This window comes from Ornithorhynchus anatinus, chromosome 13 (genome assembly GCF_004115215.2).
Source record: "Ornithorhynchus anatinus isolate Pmale09 chromosome 13, mOrnAna1.pri.v4, whole genome shotgun sequence".
Lineage (NCBI taxonomy): Eukaryota > Metazoa > Chordata > Mammalia > Monotremata > Ornithorhynchidae > Ornithorhynchus > Ornithorhynchus anatinus.
Window position 1 is genome coordinate 12268649 of NC_041740.1, and position 16027 is coordinate 12284675.

A 16027-nucleotide genomic window follows, 5' to 3' on the forward strand; every position below is an offset into this window, starting at 1 on the left:
GAGTAAGTATGAACTTTGTGGCTTAGAGCAAGGCCTAAATTTTAAATCACAATGTATTTTGAAACGTGCAGGAGACTACTGAAAATCAACGCGGAGCTAGTCACACCCAGCACTTTTCCAATGCTCGGATTAAGATATTATTACTCTCCATCTAAGGGAGGGGGACGTGGATCTGGGCTCGTGTAAAATTGAAATTAAAAGATAATTGAAGGTTATGTTTTGGAATCTGTGCAGTTCAGGCACTTTAGATTCTTTTTTCCCTTCAAAGCGTTTGGCCATTTTTAACAGCAACCCACGACTGGTGTTGAGTGTAACATGAGAAGATGGAATTAATGTGTTGGTGACTCTGGCTCTCCACCATCTTGTGACTGGAGAGCAAAATTTCATTGAATTTCCAGATGGAAGAAATACTGGGAGAAATGTGAGTGCAAGTGTAATAGAATAATTATTTCAGGGAATTGAACAAGTGAACTCAGAGTAGATAATCTGACAAGCTCCAATTTTGCTCAGTTTTTAGGCTGTATTTTTTTATGGTATTTTTAAGTGCTATGTCCCAGGCACTGTAGTAAGCGCTGGGGTAGATGGTAGATACAAACTAATTAGGTTGGACATAGTCTCTGTCCCTCAGGGGGCTCACAGTCTTAATCCCCATTTTACAGAGGAGGTAACTGAGGCACAGAGAAGTGAAGTGACTTACCCAAGATCACTTTCATTCATTTATTCATTCAATCGAATTTACTTAGCACTTACTGTGTGCAAACCACTGTAATAATAATAGTAATTATAATGTTGGTATTTGTTAAGTGCTTACTATGTGTCGAGTACCTTTCTAAGTGCTGGGGTAGATACAATGAAATCAGGTTGTCCCACGGGAGGCTCATAGTCTTAATCCCCATTTTACAGATGAGGTAACAGGCACAGAGAAATTAAGTGACTTGCCCACAGTCACACAGCTGACAAGTGGCAGAACCAGGATTCAAACCCATGACCTCTGACTCCCAAGCCCGGGCTCTTTCCACTGAGCCACGCTGCTTCTCTCTGTACTAAGTGCTTGGGAGAGTACAATATAACAATAAATGGACATTCCCTACCCACAACGAGTTTACAATCTAGAGGGGGAGACAGACATTAATACATAAAAAAAATTACAGCTATGTGCATGAGGTCACACGGCAGAAAAGTGGTAGAGCCGCGATTAAGAACCCAGATCTTTCTGACTCCCAGACCAAGGCCTGTGCAATGGCCACACTCCTTCTCAGCTGTAGCTTTACTAACATAGCATCTTCTCTGTCTACGCCAATGTCTAGCAATAAAATTTGCAAAAGCACTGAGGCCATGCTCTCTGCACTGAAACACTCAGAAAGAATCCGACTGCAACATGAACGGCTGATACTGCCAGATAGCACTAAGTCATGACAAAAAGGAATACACCCCACTCTAATACAATAACGAGACTGAAAATTCAAATGTACGAACAGGTGGATAATGTGGAGAATGCTTTCACTCAGAGGGTTATTTCTCAACCACTGCCAGTAAGCTTGTTGTGGTCAGGGAACATGTCTACCAATTGTTCTGTATTGTACTCTCCCAAGCATTTAATACAGTGCTCTGCACACAGTAAGCACTCAATAAATACCAAGTGATTGCTTGATCAGTTTAATACTGTATATACAAAATAAGGATATTTAAAAATATAAAACACAAAAAATTGGAAACCTCTAACATGAATAGGGTAAAATATACCCTACTGAAATATATATCGAACTCTGGCCTTTACAAATAGTTGACAGTGTTATATAAAATTCTACTTTAAAAAGGGCATTCAAAGGTAGCAAAATTAGCAATATTGCAGAAATTTATCTTATTTACGTGGAAGATTTTTCTGCAAGTAGGTTCAAAACCAATCTTTCTGATGCTATGGTCAAGGTAATTAATTCTTTCTAAACATCTGCCTGATCCTGTATATCAAGTGGTATTTGAAGAGCCCATTTTTGAATCTTACAGTGTCTTTCTGAGGACAGAGCTTAGGCTTCAGATTTAGAGAGAACCTTCTATTTTCTGTTCAGTAAAATGCAATCAAGTGCAAGAAGCTTTAAAAATAAGTATCCACCAACCTTCTGAACCAACTTTTTTCAAAAACTCTTGCTAAAATCTTTCCCCAGATTTTTTCAAATAGGACCTTCTTGTCACACCCTTGCAGCAGGGAAAATATTAAGCATCTGTCTTCCAAGGGATTTTTCTTTTAAATATCTTCCAGCCTGTTCTCTTTAACAAGTACAATAGACAACAACACTACTACAAATTTATTGCATAGAACATAATGTGGCATTTGTTAAGGGGTTACAATGTGTCAAGCATTTACTAAATGCAGGGGTAGATAAAAGATATTCAGGTCCCACATGGGGTTCACAGTGTAAGTAGGATGGGGAACAGGTGTTGGATCTCCATTTTGCAGATGAGAGAACTGGGGCACAGAGAAGATAAGTGACTTGCCTAAGGCCATACAGCAGGTATATGGTGTAGCTGGGAATAGAAACCAAGTTAGATTAGAAACCTCTGACTCCCAGGCCTGTGTTCTTTTCACTAGGCTACACTGCTTCCCTATTAAGTATCATTTAGTTAAAAAGTCTTAAAAGAGAAATAATTAGGTATATACTTTTCCCCCAGTTTCCTGCACAACATCCAACTTTGCACCTCAAAGTTTTGGCAACCTCAGTACTGTTACTCCCACTCCCAGTTAATGATAATAATTATAATAATACTAAAAGTGGTATTGGGTAAGTTCTAAGCATAGAAACAGGATAATCATATCAGACACGGTCCCAGTCCCATTTAGGGCTCACAGTCTAAGAGGGAAAGAGAACAGGTATTTTATCTCCATTTTACAGAGGAGGAAACCGAGGCACAGAGAAGTTAAGTCACTTGCCCAAGGTCAGCCAGCTAGCAAGTAGTGGAGTTGTAGCATGAATCTAGATATTAAGGATATTAGCAGTTTTGCATATGACAGTCCAGTAACTGATTGAATGGGGAAGGTTCAAATAAAATTAAAATGATACAAAAAATTCAAATTATGGAATACCATTTATAATGGTTACTGCTAGGCTTGTTGTGGGCAGGGAATGTTTCTACCAACTCTCCCAAGTACTTAGTACAGTGCTCTGCACAAGGCAAGCACTCAATAAATGTAATGATTAATTGATTGATTGATAGTTTCACAGAGGAAAATAAAACCAGGCAAGGTTGTTTGACTAAAATGAGCTCTAAAATAAACTCTTTAAAGAGAAAGTCTCCAGGACTACTGTGAACTCCTTAATGTAACTGTGGAAGATGAAATTGCTGGAATACATTCTTAGGTTTTTAATGATGTCTAAGTTTCAAATTAAATGTAAAACAGAGATCCTCTTCGATTTTACAACATTAAGTCACAGGAGACCCTTTGTAAGTTTCTTTGGTGTTAACTCTAATTTGATGGAACATCTTGATTCAGACAAATATTGTGGCCAACTTAAGTTACAAATCCAATTTTAATTGACAGTGCCACTCAGTTATGTTTTCCATGGTTCAAGAAGATGCTAGACATGAGAAATATTGCATTAGTGTGTACTCAGCCAGGTTTAAAAAGAAATGTATTATGCAAGAAAGCACTACACATCAGAAAAATAAACACCTCATTACATATACATATATTCTGCAGTTTCTGACCCAAAACATTAAACAGATTTTTGTCTATTTCAGACAGCCCTCTAAAGCTGAAAACTGTATTGCTAGCACATGATAATTTTGCATGGTTTGTAAGATACCATAGGAACAGGCCTGATATCACGCAGACTACCTGTGCAGATGGACTGAAGACAAATCTTTTTCCTGACAAAAATATGCAGCACATCTCCTAGGGTCCCTGTTCACCTTTCTAGCCTTATTGATCCACTTTATTGTGCCCATATTTACTGTTGTGATGTTACAGTCTGCAACCAAATCCCTACCTCTAAGAATTTACCCGCAAAACTAGTGCTCTTGGAAAAAATTTAAAAAGGGAAAAAGACTAGAACTGTAAGAAAGATGGTGAAAATTAGATATTTAAAGACACTAAAGGAAGGAAAGAGAAAGGATTAGATAGGCAAAAGGGGGCAATTCAAAAGCTTATTAAAAATTCTTATCACCTTTCCACCCAGTTTCTTTCAGGTCTCAAATACATAGCTGCATACCAATTGGTACAGTTGATAAAGAGGATTTTAATTCATCCACTCCTTAAAATTGCCTTGATAATCACAAAAGGTAATGGAGAATGCGCAAAGGAGTTTTGACTGGGGGGATAAAAACAAAGACAAAGGAAAAGTACTTTTCTAATACAAACTTCACCTTTACAAGCAGAAAGAAAACCTGACAGTGAATGAGGAGCTATAAGCCCATTAAGCCTCAAAACACCCGAAAATTGATTATCTGAACTAATGGGAATAAAGTTAGTTGAAGCAATCAAAAGCCTGGATGATTTAAAATACATGGCCCAAATACAGATTATAAATACAGTTGGGAGTATATAAGGATATAAGGAAAGAGGGCAAAAAAGTTCGGGATTCGCAGGGAAGAGAAGACTGAGAAGGAAAAGGAAAAGTGTGAAGAGACTGAGGAGATAAAAGAGCACACAAAAATCCTGTGAATGGTGAATATTTTATGCATCTCCATTAGTTCCAAAGGATCAATTTTGCCTTAGGAGAAGATTTTATAAAATTATAAAAGGTAAGTTTAGATTCCTTTCTGTTCTGCATCCCACACTCTTTTTTGCTTTACATGTACTTTCTTTGGGAGCTCATCTGCTCACATGACTTCAACAACCACCTTTATGTAGCATTACGGGCAAGGAACATGTCTGCTAATTCTGTTGTACTGTACTCATCCTACTGATTAGTACATTGCTCTGCACATAGTAAGTGCTCAATAAATACCAATGATTGATTGTCTTCCAAACCTCTCTCCCCCCTCCTCTGCTGCCCATGGTTATACAATCTTACAGTTCCTCCTGCCTTCAGGACATCTCCACTTGAAAGTTCTACCAGCATCTCAAACTGAACATGGCTAAAACTGAACTCCCATTCTTCCATCCTAAATCCACTCCTCCACCAACTTTCATATCTCTGTCAACCTCACCAATCTCCTTGTACAAGAAGCTTGCAACATCACTATCTCCCTTGACTCCTTACAGCTATTCTATTAAATTTCTAAGTTAAAATTCATGCAATACTTCCTTTAGGTATTTTGTGTATTACCTTATGCAATACCTTTTTCCCTTTTTGCCTCTATCCCAGATTTACCCATGTCCAACTTTCTTAGCCTGGCAAACTTTCTGGAGACATTTCAAGATGGCTTTATATACACTAATGCCAACAGTGTATTAATAGAAAATACAAGAGGAATATTTCTCGGTATAGTACGTTCCTTCTAATTGAAGGTTTGCTCAGAGATGATAAGATGATTAGAAATGATGTGCCAAATTAATTAGCAGGGAGAGGTAAAGTTAGTGTTAACCATATAGGCAAACCCCATGATACAGCCAGGTTGTAACCTTTGAAAATATGTTTGTGTCTTGGGGTATGTTTCCCATTAACTTACATTCTATTGGTTGGGATCTGCCCCAGAAGTGGTCTTAGTACAATGCTCTGAAAACAGTAAGTGCTATTAAATAAAGTTGATTGATTGACAATTAACCCCAATGTGATGTTTGGCTTACATGCAAGTAAAAACTAAACGGCAAACTCTCCCCATCCCATTCTCTTCTTCTAAGTGATTCCCCACCACCTCCAGTTCAAACTTGCCTCTCCCCTGAGGTTGACATACTGTAAGATGATTGCAACCTGGGCTACATCTGTATGCTAATAAAATCTTTGGTGGAAAAGAAATGCCCAAAACTACATCAGCAATAATTTCCTACCTGGGAAAGAACCCAGGCCTGGGAATCACAGGACCTGGGTTCTAATCCCAGCTCTACCTCTTGTCAGCTGGGCCAGGTCACTTAACTTTTCTTTGTCCCCATTTTCTCACTGGTAAAATGGTGACTCAATACCTGTTCTCCCTCCTACTTAGACTGTGAGCCCCATTTGGGAGAGGGGCTGTGTCCAATGTGATTAACTGGTATCTATCTTGTCACTTAGTAAGTATTTAACAAACATCGTAATTATTATTCTGGTCACTGAAAGGATAACTGAAAAAATTATAGTATCTCCTCTGGAAGTCATTAAAAATAGGAATGTAGAATATGCCTGGAAAGTCCAAGTGTAATCCTGCCTAAAGGCAGGACTACATGACCACTCACAGCTCCTTCCAGTCCCAGGATTTTATGAACTGATGGATTATCTCAATTATCAATTAACCAACCTCCTTGCTGAACTTCCTCCCCATCTCTCCTCGCTCCAGTCCATACTTCACTCTGTTGCTAAAAAAACACTCAGTCCACATTTTCAAAACCTCTGATAGTTGCCCGGCTACCCCTGCCTCAAACAAACACTCCTTACAGTCGACTCAATCAGCTTTACTTATTCTACTTTACCTCACTGATCTCCTACTACAACCCATCCCACAAAGTTCATTCCTCTATCACCAAGTTAGTCACTGTACCTCCATCTTACCTAACTCATCACTGATTCCTCACCCACATCCTTCCTCTGGTCTGTAATTCCCTCCCCCCCATATCTGACAGACCACCACTATCACCTACCTGCAAAGCCCTGTTAAAATCACATCTCCTCCAAGAGACTTTCCCTCTTCCCCTCTTGCCCTCCTTTCTGCATCACTTATGCACGTCTATCTGTACCCGTTAAGCACCTGATAGTCACCCCATTCATTCATTCAATAGTATTTATTAAGCGCTTACTATGTGCAGAGCACTGTACTAAGCGCTTGGGATGAACAAGTCGGCAACAGATAGAGACAGTCCCTGCCGTTTGACGGGCTTACAGTCTAATGGGGGAGATGGACAGACAAGAACAATGGCACTCCCAGCCCCTCAGCATTTATGTGCATATTCTTTGAATCCCCATTTCTCTTATTTGTAATTTATTGTAACATCTCCCTACCCCGCCCTCCCCGCCCCCCAGACTGTAAACTCCTTGTAGGCAAGGATTGTGCCCACCAACTCTATGGTACTCTCCCAAGCATTCATTACAGTGCTCTGCACCACAATAAGAGCCGTGTGATCAATATCAAATAGCTAAAAGAATAAGACTCGGGCAAATATTCCAACTTTCAAGTTCTATACTACTTAGACGTCTCTCAAAGGCTATAGTTTGGGAAAGGAACATCAAAGTATTTCTAAAAACTTTTTGAACTTGACTTTTTCCACAATTACTTTTTATTTCCAGCAATGCTTCTCACATCAATGACACCCTGTAAAATTAAATTCTTTGTTTTTATCTATAAAAGGAAATACACACAACAAAAAGGTTAACGGAAACTCAACCACAGTTGAGTTAAAGAAATGATTAAGCAAAAACTAGATGTGCATTAGGAGATTATGAGGTTTCAAGTATAATTATAAAAAAGTTCTTAAAATCTCCAAGTGTTTCAAGGACGAGCATATTTCTCCTTCCTTAATTGGGCATTACATCTAGAAAGCTATACTAAAAAAGCAAGGAATACAGTAATGTAAATTTATGTAAATCCCTAAAGTAAAAATTTTATCTCCCCTATCTAAGGACTATTTCTTACTTTTGCAATAATGAGTGTATCTTCATTAAAAATTAAGTGAACACTATTACTTTCTAAGTAAATGCACCACAACGATCAACAAAAAGATGTGTGTTTAGCAGAGAGAGATTACAAACACCCCAAAGAAGCAATATATCTCTAACCACTCTTCTACAGTTCACCTACATTTGAAGAGCTCAATAACATAGACTAACCAAGACTTAGAATTTTATAGTTTGATTTCCAATATGGTACCAGCCCATATGAACCATTTCTAAATACTTTCACATCAAAGGATTCAAAAATCTAAGAGTGGGTAATGAGTCCAGTTGATTACATTTTATTGTTCTCTCAACCAGAATTCTTGCCCGTCCCTTTGACATCATCCCTACATCACATCAACTCCCTGCTGCTCACTCAGCCTGGCCAAGACCAAGTCAGAGGCCCTTTTATACATATCTGAAATCTTCCCAGCCCTGCTCTGGTCCACTCGAAAGTCCACCGCTCTGGGAATCGGGAGAGGGAGACCTAAGTTGCAGTCCTGGGTCTGGATACAGCTGGCCAACGTGGGTGATGATCGTACGCATTGCAAGTTGCAATGAGCCGCACCCTGGTTCTCCTAATTGTTCATTGCACTCTATGTCCCCATGGGAAGATGATGGTATTTGTTAAGCGCTTACTATGTGCAGATGCAAGATGACTGGCAAAGGTCTTTTTTTTGGTTTGTTTTTTAATGGTATTTATTAAAGGCTTACTATGTGTCAAACACTGTTCTAAGGGCTAGGGTGGATAGAAATGAACTAAGTTGGACACATTCCCTGTCCTACATGGGGTTCACAGTCTAAGTAAGAGGGAGAAAAGGAGAACTGAGGCACAGGGAAGTTAAGTGACTTGCCCCAGGTCACACAGCAAGCACTTGGAAGAGCCGGGATTAGAAACTAGGTCCTCTGACTCTCACACCCGAGTTCTTTCCACTACCCCATGCTGCTTATCTAGAGTACAAGTGCAAAAAAGGTTCCATAAACCATTAGCACTAGAATCAATTCCTCTGGGTCAGGTCTCGGTCCTTAAGTTTCACTGATCAAAACCCATCAGTTGTTCAAACTCTTCCTTCAAGTTAATGTGGATTATTTGATTGGGACTTCACCAGTTCTGACCTACAACCTTCCTGCCCTTTTCCTACCTTTTCCGATTCAATCATAAGTATTCCACTATCTTTTAAGCCATTCTGAATCTTTCCTATTACCTGTATTGCAACCTGGAAAAAGGGATCTGAACACTGGACAGCTTAAACACAAACAGCCAAGAAAGTAGTAGTAATATTTGGAACGGTATTTACTGTGTGCAGGGCACTGAACTAATTGCTGGGAGAGAATACACAGGTATCCACATTAGACACAGGTATTAAACACAGTCCCAGTTCCTCAGTGAGTCATAATCTTTTCAGTGGAGAGAAGGGTTTGAAGACAGACACATTTAGCACCTCCTAGTTCGACCCAGAGCCTCCAGGTTTCAAAACAGTTTCATTTCCATCTGCTCCAACCGCATCACATAATCTCTAAACTATTACTCTGGTTTCTGCCACCAACTCCCCAGATAAGAGGACTGATTACTGACCAGGGAAGGCAGACAGGGAAAGCAATTTACCACAAACTATTGTACTGCAGCCGCTTGCCCCAAAAGCCAAGCCTTTGAACTTGGGGCCTAATATTTTCCATCTGATCCTAAATTCCAGGAGTAAATGAACATAGCCCTTTGAACCCTAAGTCAGCACTAACATAATATTTATTCTCAGTGAAACTTCTCTATCCATGACATATAGGTTGTACTACAAATGTAGTTTTTGCATATGCGACTTGCTTTTTAATGGGAAAAAATTATGTCATTTAGTAGGCAGCATAACAAGATGCCTAGGACTAAAGAGAATATTCTTTTATTTAGACCTTATGAAGCTTAATGCTGCAGTGAATATTGGCTAGCCAGGAATGTGTTTTTAAAGAGATTAATCATTTTTCTTTATTTCCTAGGCAGAACTGAAACATATGCTAACTGCAAAAATATAAACAGTATTTTAAGTGGAAATACATAAGAAACATTTCAAAGCATTTAAATGTAACTAATAAAAACTAGTAAATAGTATTTTTATTGATAAAATTAATTTGTATTTGAGTTTGTATCTCTTTTTTAATAACTTGTAACTTTAAGGATGACATTTAAAAAATTGAGAAAGAGTAAGAAATATATCTGAAATAGAAAAACTGTACTCTGCTTTTACCCTAAGTCTCTCTCAAATTCTTTTGAAACTGAATTGTCAAGGAAAGATGTTAAGCATTTCCAAAGTTATTTAGCTACTATGATAAATTCTCAATTTTTAGTTGTAAAATATCTGCTTTATCATTCTGCACCACATATATTATGGAGCTTATTGTTAGAGCAGATGTTTTACGCTGAACACCACAATGACTTTCATTCACTGTATGAGAATGTCTTGCTATATCTACTAAGGGTTGGAAAATATCACATTGTCTCTTAGCATACATACTGTATTGCCCAGTGCTAGTCTGATATATGCTGGTTGGCACCGCCATAGGAGAGATGTTGGGGGATGTTCCTTCTTCTTCTGATTTTTCTTCTTCAATCTTTGGAACACCAGTCACCTCAGATGAGAGTTCATTCAGTATTTTTCTAAAAACAATGTAGACCATTTAAACCATTCTTCAAAATGTTTAAAATGCATTTTTATACATTCAGCAACCAAATTAAACAATCTTGCATCTGGTGATATAGTTGTATGATGCCTCAAGTGAAAGTTACCCAAACTGCAAGAAATAAGAGATCTTACCGATACGAAGATCTTCTGGAAAGGATCTCCCTACGACTGTGAGGCTCGATTACATCTGCTGATTCTGCAGATTCATCTGTTTCTGCAATTGCTGCTACCTATAATTCAAGAGTTTTGAAACATGTCATCAATTCAGAAGCCTTTTGTGTGGTAATTAGAGCAGTTTGGTAGACTTTAATTTTTCATCCCATGATTCTAAAATACAAAAAACAATGCTTAGACAGGAAAGTCAGAAAATTAGACTTCGAGTTTCCACCAACAACTACTTTCAGCCACAATGCATTCAACAGATGCAGCCGCAAGCGTTGTGGGAACCTTTGTGGGGCAGAGGTGCTTCAGAGTTCACCACCCTAAGCTGAATGTTTCACAGAAGCAGATTTGCATTCAAGTTCCATTAAAGAAAGAGGAAAAAAAAGACCATTAGAGCTGACAGTGCCAAAAAGCCTGATTTTGGCAGGATAACCAGTGAACAAAAAATTCCAGTGACATATGAGGAAATCAGCTTAACGTCTGAAATTTAACAAAACTTGTTTCTGTAGCAAAAATCACTGGCATTAGTAGAGGCATATATGGGTGTCTGGGGCTATTATTAGAAAGGGACAGGTGATCTTGTGCACCTTTGGTTGCCCCCCCCCCACCCTATAGTTCTGAGAAGGTTTCATTACACCATTTCCTGAATGGTGTTTTTCCCAGGCAAGTGGGAAACCAAAAGCCTTCTAAATGACCTAACAGTGCACACACCTCCCAAATCTTAGCTTGGCATTACCTTCATCAATCTAGTTCCAATTTAGCTTGAAGTCCTTCAATGGATATGTCATGATCCTGAATATAGTATAGTCTGAAGACATATTTCCAAATTCAAACGGGTGAAAATAAAGAAAAAAATAATTTCCCCTCTTGAATGAAAACAAATATAGTCCACCAAATAACCAATTATGCCTTACAATTTTTAAACCATTTCCTTTGGCCTGGCGTCAAATTTATCAACTTTTATCCCAAAAGATATTTTATGACCACATGAAATTAAGGCTTGGAAACTATACACTTGATTTTGTTCACTAGTGAAATCCAGTGTGTTAAAGATGAGTAGACTGTGGCATAATTTCATATCTTGAGAGGGAGGGGGAGGGCAGGCACTGAGGCATCTCATTAACTTACTTGAATAGTAATAATTTTACTCTTGGACTACACAACAAAATCATGCGTATCCTTCCAAACATTTTGTATTAACCCACCATCTTTCCTAAGAGGAACTCAGAACATTTAAGCCCCAGCATAATTCTCAGCCACAATCCAATTTTGTTTGGGTACTGGAAATATTAAAGCTATTGCTTGACATCACTTGGCAATTTAATGGCAGAATGCAGATCTGATAGTTTCTAACTGCTAAAGCAGAACCTTCGATCTCCAATCTATCTCCAATCCCAGAGCCCTTCATGTGTTTAAGCAGACCTGGCAAACAGTCGATGACTGAAACTTAAAGAGATCGTAAAGGTTAAAAACAATCAAAGAAGCCAAACTTAAAGAGATCGTAAAGGTTAAAAACAATCAAAGAAGCCAAACCTGAACAGCTTGGATTTGTGCAGATTGAATAACTGAAGGCTGGGAGGCCTGAATCACTCCCTGGACTTGTACAGTTTGACCGGATGGTAATTGCACTAATGCTACAGCAGGAGAGCCTCTTCCAGTGCCAGATCCAGCTACCGAAACCTGCGAAAAGAATATGACAGCACATGATTTTGGCAGGTGCTGATTTTAAAATAAAAATCAATAACGAACTCCTGACCTATTACGGCCTTTTGTGCGTGTGAAGTTAATGCAGGAGGGTCATTCACTAATGCAAGTGTTGCTTAAAGGGCTGCCTTTCCACACTAGAGGCAAGAAACAGCATGGCCTAAAGGATAAAGCATGGGCCTGGGAGCCCAAAGGACCTGGGTTCTAATCCCGGCTTTGCCACGTTTCTGCTGTGCAAGTCACTTCACTTCTCTTTGCCTCAGTTACCTCATCTGTAAAATGGGAATTAGGACTGTGAGCTCCATGAGGGATATGGACTGTGTCCAACTTGATTAGCTTGTATCTATCCCAGCGACTTGTACAGTGCCTGGCACACAGTTAGTTCTTACCTTGTTGTGGGCAGGGTCTTTGTCTACCAACTCTATTATAATGTTATATTGAATTCTCCTGAGCCCTAAGTACAGTGCTCTGCACAAAAGTAAGCACTCCACTGATTGATTGGCTGATTGATTAACAAATACCATTTAAAAAAACTACTTATTTTCCAGCCTAACCAATGGTTTACCTTCCTTTCTTCCTTCCTCTTTTCCCTTAAGTGTGGAGAAATGACAAAACAGAAAGTGCAGGTACCATGAGGAGAAGGTTATCCTGCTAAAGAAGTAGTGTCTTAGTGGTAGGCTTAAGAAACTGCCTCGGATCCCCTCTCAGGTGGGCTAAGAATGCTCCCCACAGAGTTCTGAGGCAGTTAAACTACCTCACTTTCTTCCTTGAGGAGACAACAGAGTTGCTTTATGACCTCCAGGGCCCATCTCTACCATATTATTTTAAATGCAGGTTATGGTGGCTAGAGAAACTTGATTTCATAGTGTTTTTATTCAAATAAAATGTTTTTTTTCCACAAATTTTGTGGCCTGCTGTTTTCTTACTAAGCCCTTCCTATTTTCAGCTAGAGACCATCATGGCCAAATTTATGTGTGGAATCAGGGTTGGTAAAAAGAGAAGAAAACAGACCTGGTTCAAAAAGAGCCTCCCTTGCACAGAGGATCCCTAAATTCAATAATTAAATACCTAAAGTTTCCCCAGTAGAGGACTAATAATAATAATTGCGCTATTTGTTAAGCACTGACTATATATGCCAAGCACTGTACTAGGCGCTGTAGTGGTTACAAGATAATCAGGTTGGAAAGGTGGATAACAAGGAAAGAAACCATCAAATCATTCCTCTAAAAAATCACTTGTTACTGTTGGACACAAACTATAGGGCTGGGTGGATCCCTGGTCTGATGTAATATAGCATTTCTATGTCACTTAGCTGACAGGTAAATACTTCTCTGCCTCATGATTCAATCTAATCATGGCCACATTCTCTGTCCAAAAGAGCGTAAACATTACTTTGTCTTGTTCCTGAATCGTACACCAGGTACTCAGTGTGATGGATCATTTGCAGGCTCTGTGGGGACTACAATTACAGAAGACCACAATAATTTTTTGAGCCAAGATATGCTGTGACTGCACTGCAAGAGTTGTAGAGCTCTCCTTCCAACTTCAGAGAGAATAATGATATGTCAAAACTGAATGAGCACCAAATCTCCACAAGAGTTTCACTGGAAGGTAAGATACTCTCCTTCCTTTGACGACTCTGCCGCTGTTAATTTGGCAGCATTACTCTACTGGAATGCTGCACAATCCTACGGTTTATCTATTCAGATTGAACTCCCTCTACCTAAAGGACGTCTGCGGGGAGGAAACAAAATGCTCAGGTACAAAAGCATCTTGAGGCAAGTTAGAAGACACAAGCTTCTCAAGGCCTCAGAAATCTTACTATTTTTAAGGAGTCGATTCCCAAACTGGAAAGTTAAATCAAAGCTTCTAGGGTGATATCCATCTATCTTTAGCTGGATAACAGTTAAGCACAAGGGAAAGTCTGTGAAACGTAATTCATTTTGCCATCATTATTTATCTTGCCATCTTGATTTGCTAAATGCCACTGTAGCCATTAGGAAAAACATGATTTTTAAAGATCATTATATCTGAATAAATATATACAATGCAACCAGTCTGTACTGTGGTCTTCTTTACCACTTTAATTACATTTTAATTATTTACAGGCCTCTTTCATCTCACTGCAAATTTGACCATAATTTGAGCAGTTCTCTTCCCCTCCCTTTAAAGTATTTAAAGTGACTTTGTTATTAAATCATATTTCAGTATTTTTTACACTATTGGTTAAGCACTTTATGTGTTCTAGGTGCTGGGGTAGATTCAAGATAATCAGGCTGAGTACAGTCTCTGTCTCACATGGGACTTTCAGTCCAATCAATGCTTAAGTGCTTACTGTATGCCAAACATTGTACTAAGCAATTGGGAGAGTACAATACAACAGAATTCATAGATACGTTCCCTGCCCACAATAAACTTACAGACTAGAGAAGTAGGAGGGAGAATAGGTACTGAATCCCCATAGTGTAGTCGAGGAAACTGAGTCACAGAGAAGTTAAGTGACTTTCCCAAGGTCACAAAGCAGGCAAGCTGGGGAGCTGGTATTAGAACCCAGGTCCTTTGGCTCTGATTGATCGACTGAGTTGCCCATTAGGCCATGCTGATTCCCCAGTATAGCTTTAAATCATGACTGCAGATCTATTTGGCATACATATAGGCAGATCTGTGGTCCAAGTTACCTATTTTCTACATAGGATGTGAACATTCACATTTTGAAAACTAAGGTATTTACATATATCCACCAAAATAATTCAATAATATTTCATGACTGGAATATTATTTACATTGCTTTTTGTATTTTTGGCATTTAAAAATGGTTTAGATCTATGGAAACAATTCTTTATCTAGCTCACTTTCACTTAAACTTTATTTTCATGTTAAGAAAGTTAACCAGTGCATAAGCAGAAAATAATTGTGAACAAAAATACAACCCTCTAATACCTTTGTGAACTGAAACCCATGATAAAGTCTATGGCACAAGTTATTCACACCTCTGAAAATATGCTAATCCAATGAAGTTTCTCAGATAGTGATTTAAGATGTGTTGCATATTCAGCAATATTTTTCAGTATTAATATAACAGGTGTTCTTAAAAATATAAAACATTCTACTCAACTAATAGTAGACTTTAAAAATACCTGGTTTTCCAGATCCTCCTCTGAAGTGTAGTTCTCGGCATTATAATTGTAACGTAAATTTTGCTTTTGCCACCACATTCTCCAAGAAACATCAACCGGTCAGTAGTCACCTGAACAACTAAGTCAGAGGTATGCTTTACAACCTCCCTTAGCTATGCCATCATAAGGATGTTTATAAGTTGGAGAAACCTCTCAATGTTACAGCCCAGGGCCTGACTTACACCCCTACTAGTCCAACTCCAATCTGTTGCTAGGTTCCCTACAGATGGATCTGTGATGTCATAATGTGTCTTGAACTGTCATATGACTCGAAGCGGGATGTGAAAGGAAAGAAAAAGTGCTCCCAACTCCACTCCAAACCAAATTCTTCTCAATTTTGTTTTATCTGGTGTAGTGATTCTCTTGGGTCATTTTGTTCTTGTCTGTCTCCCCCGATTAGACTGTAAGCCTGTCATAGGGCAGGGACTGTCTCTGTTACCGATTTGTTCATTCCAAGCGCTTAGTACAGTGCTCTGCACATAGTAAGCACTCAAATACTATTGAATGAATAAACTTTTTCATTCCATTTTAAGAAATGAAAGGCAATGGGATCAGTCAGTTATATTTACTGAGTGCTTACTGTGTGCAAAACACTGTA

At 38.8% G+C, this 16027-nt stretch overlaps 1 protein-coding gene across 15 annotated transcripts in view; it reads right to left on the reverse strand.

Annotated features, from left to right (window-relative positions):
* The window catches only part of CREM (cAMP responsive element modulator), a 77225-nt gene that overhangs the window by 18878 nt on the left and 42320 nt on the right, over positions 1-16027 (reverse strand). For 11 of the 15 annotated variants that reach the window (XM_029077645.2, XM_029077640.2, XM_029077641.2 and 8 more), the window contains 3 exons: positions 12083-12229; positions 10520-10617; positions 10220-10362 (listed from right to left, as the gene is read on the reverse strand). In XM_029077645.2, the coding sequence (XP_028933478.1) occupies positions 10220-10362; positions 10520-10617; positions 12083-12229 (388 nt within the window). Of the gene's footprint in view, positions 1-10219; positions 10363-10519; positions 10618-12082; positions 12230-12883; positions 12905-15390; positions 15667-16027 lie in introns of those variants that run through there. The other 4 variants (XM_039913831.1, XM_039913830.1, XM_039913832.1 and 1 more) reach the window with 3 other exon arrangements.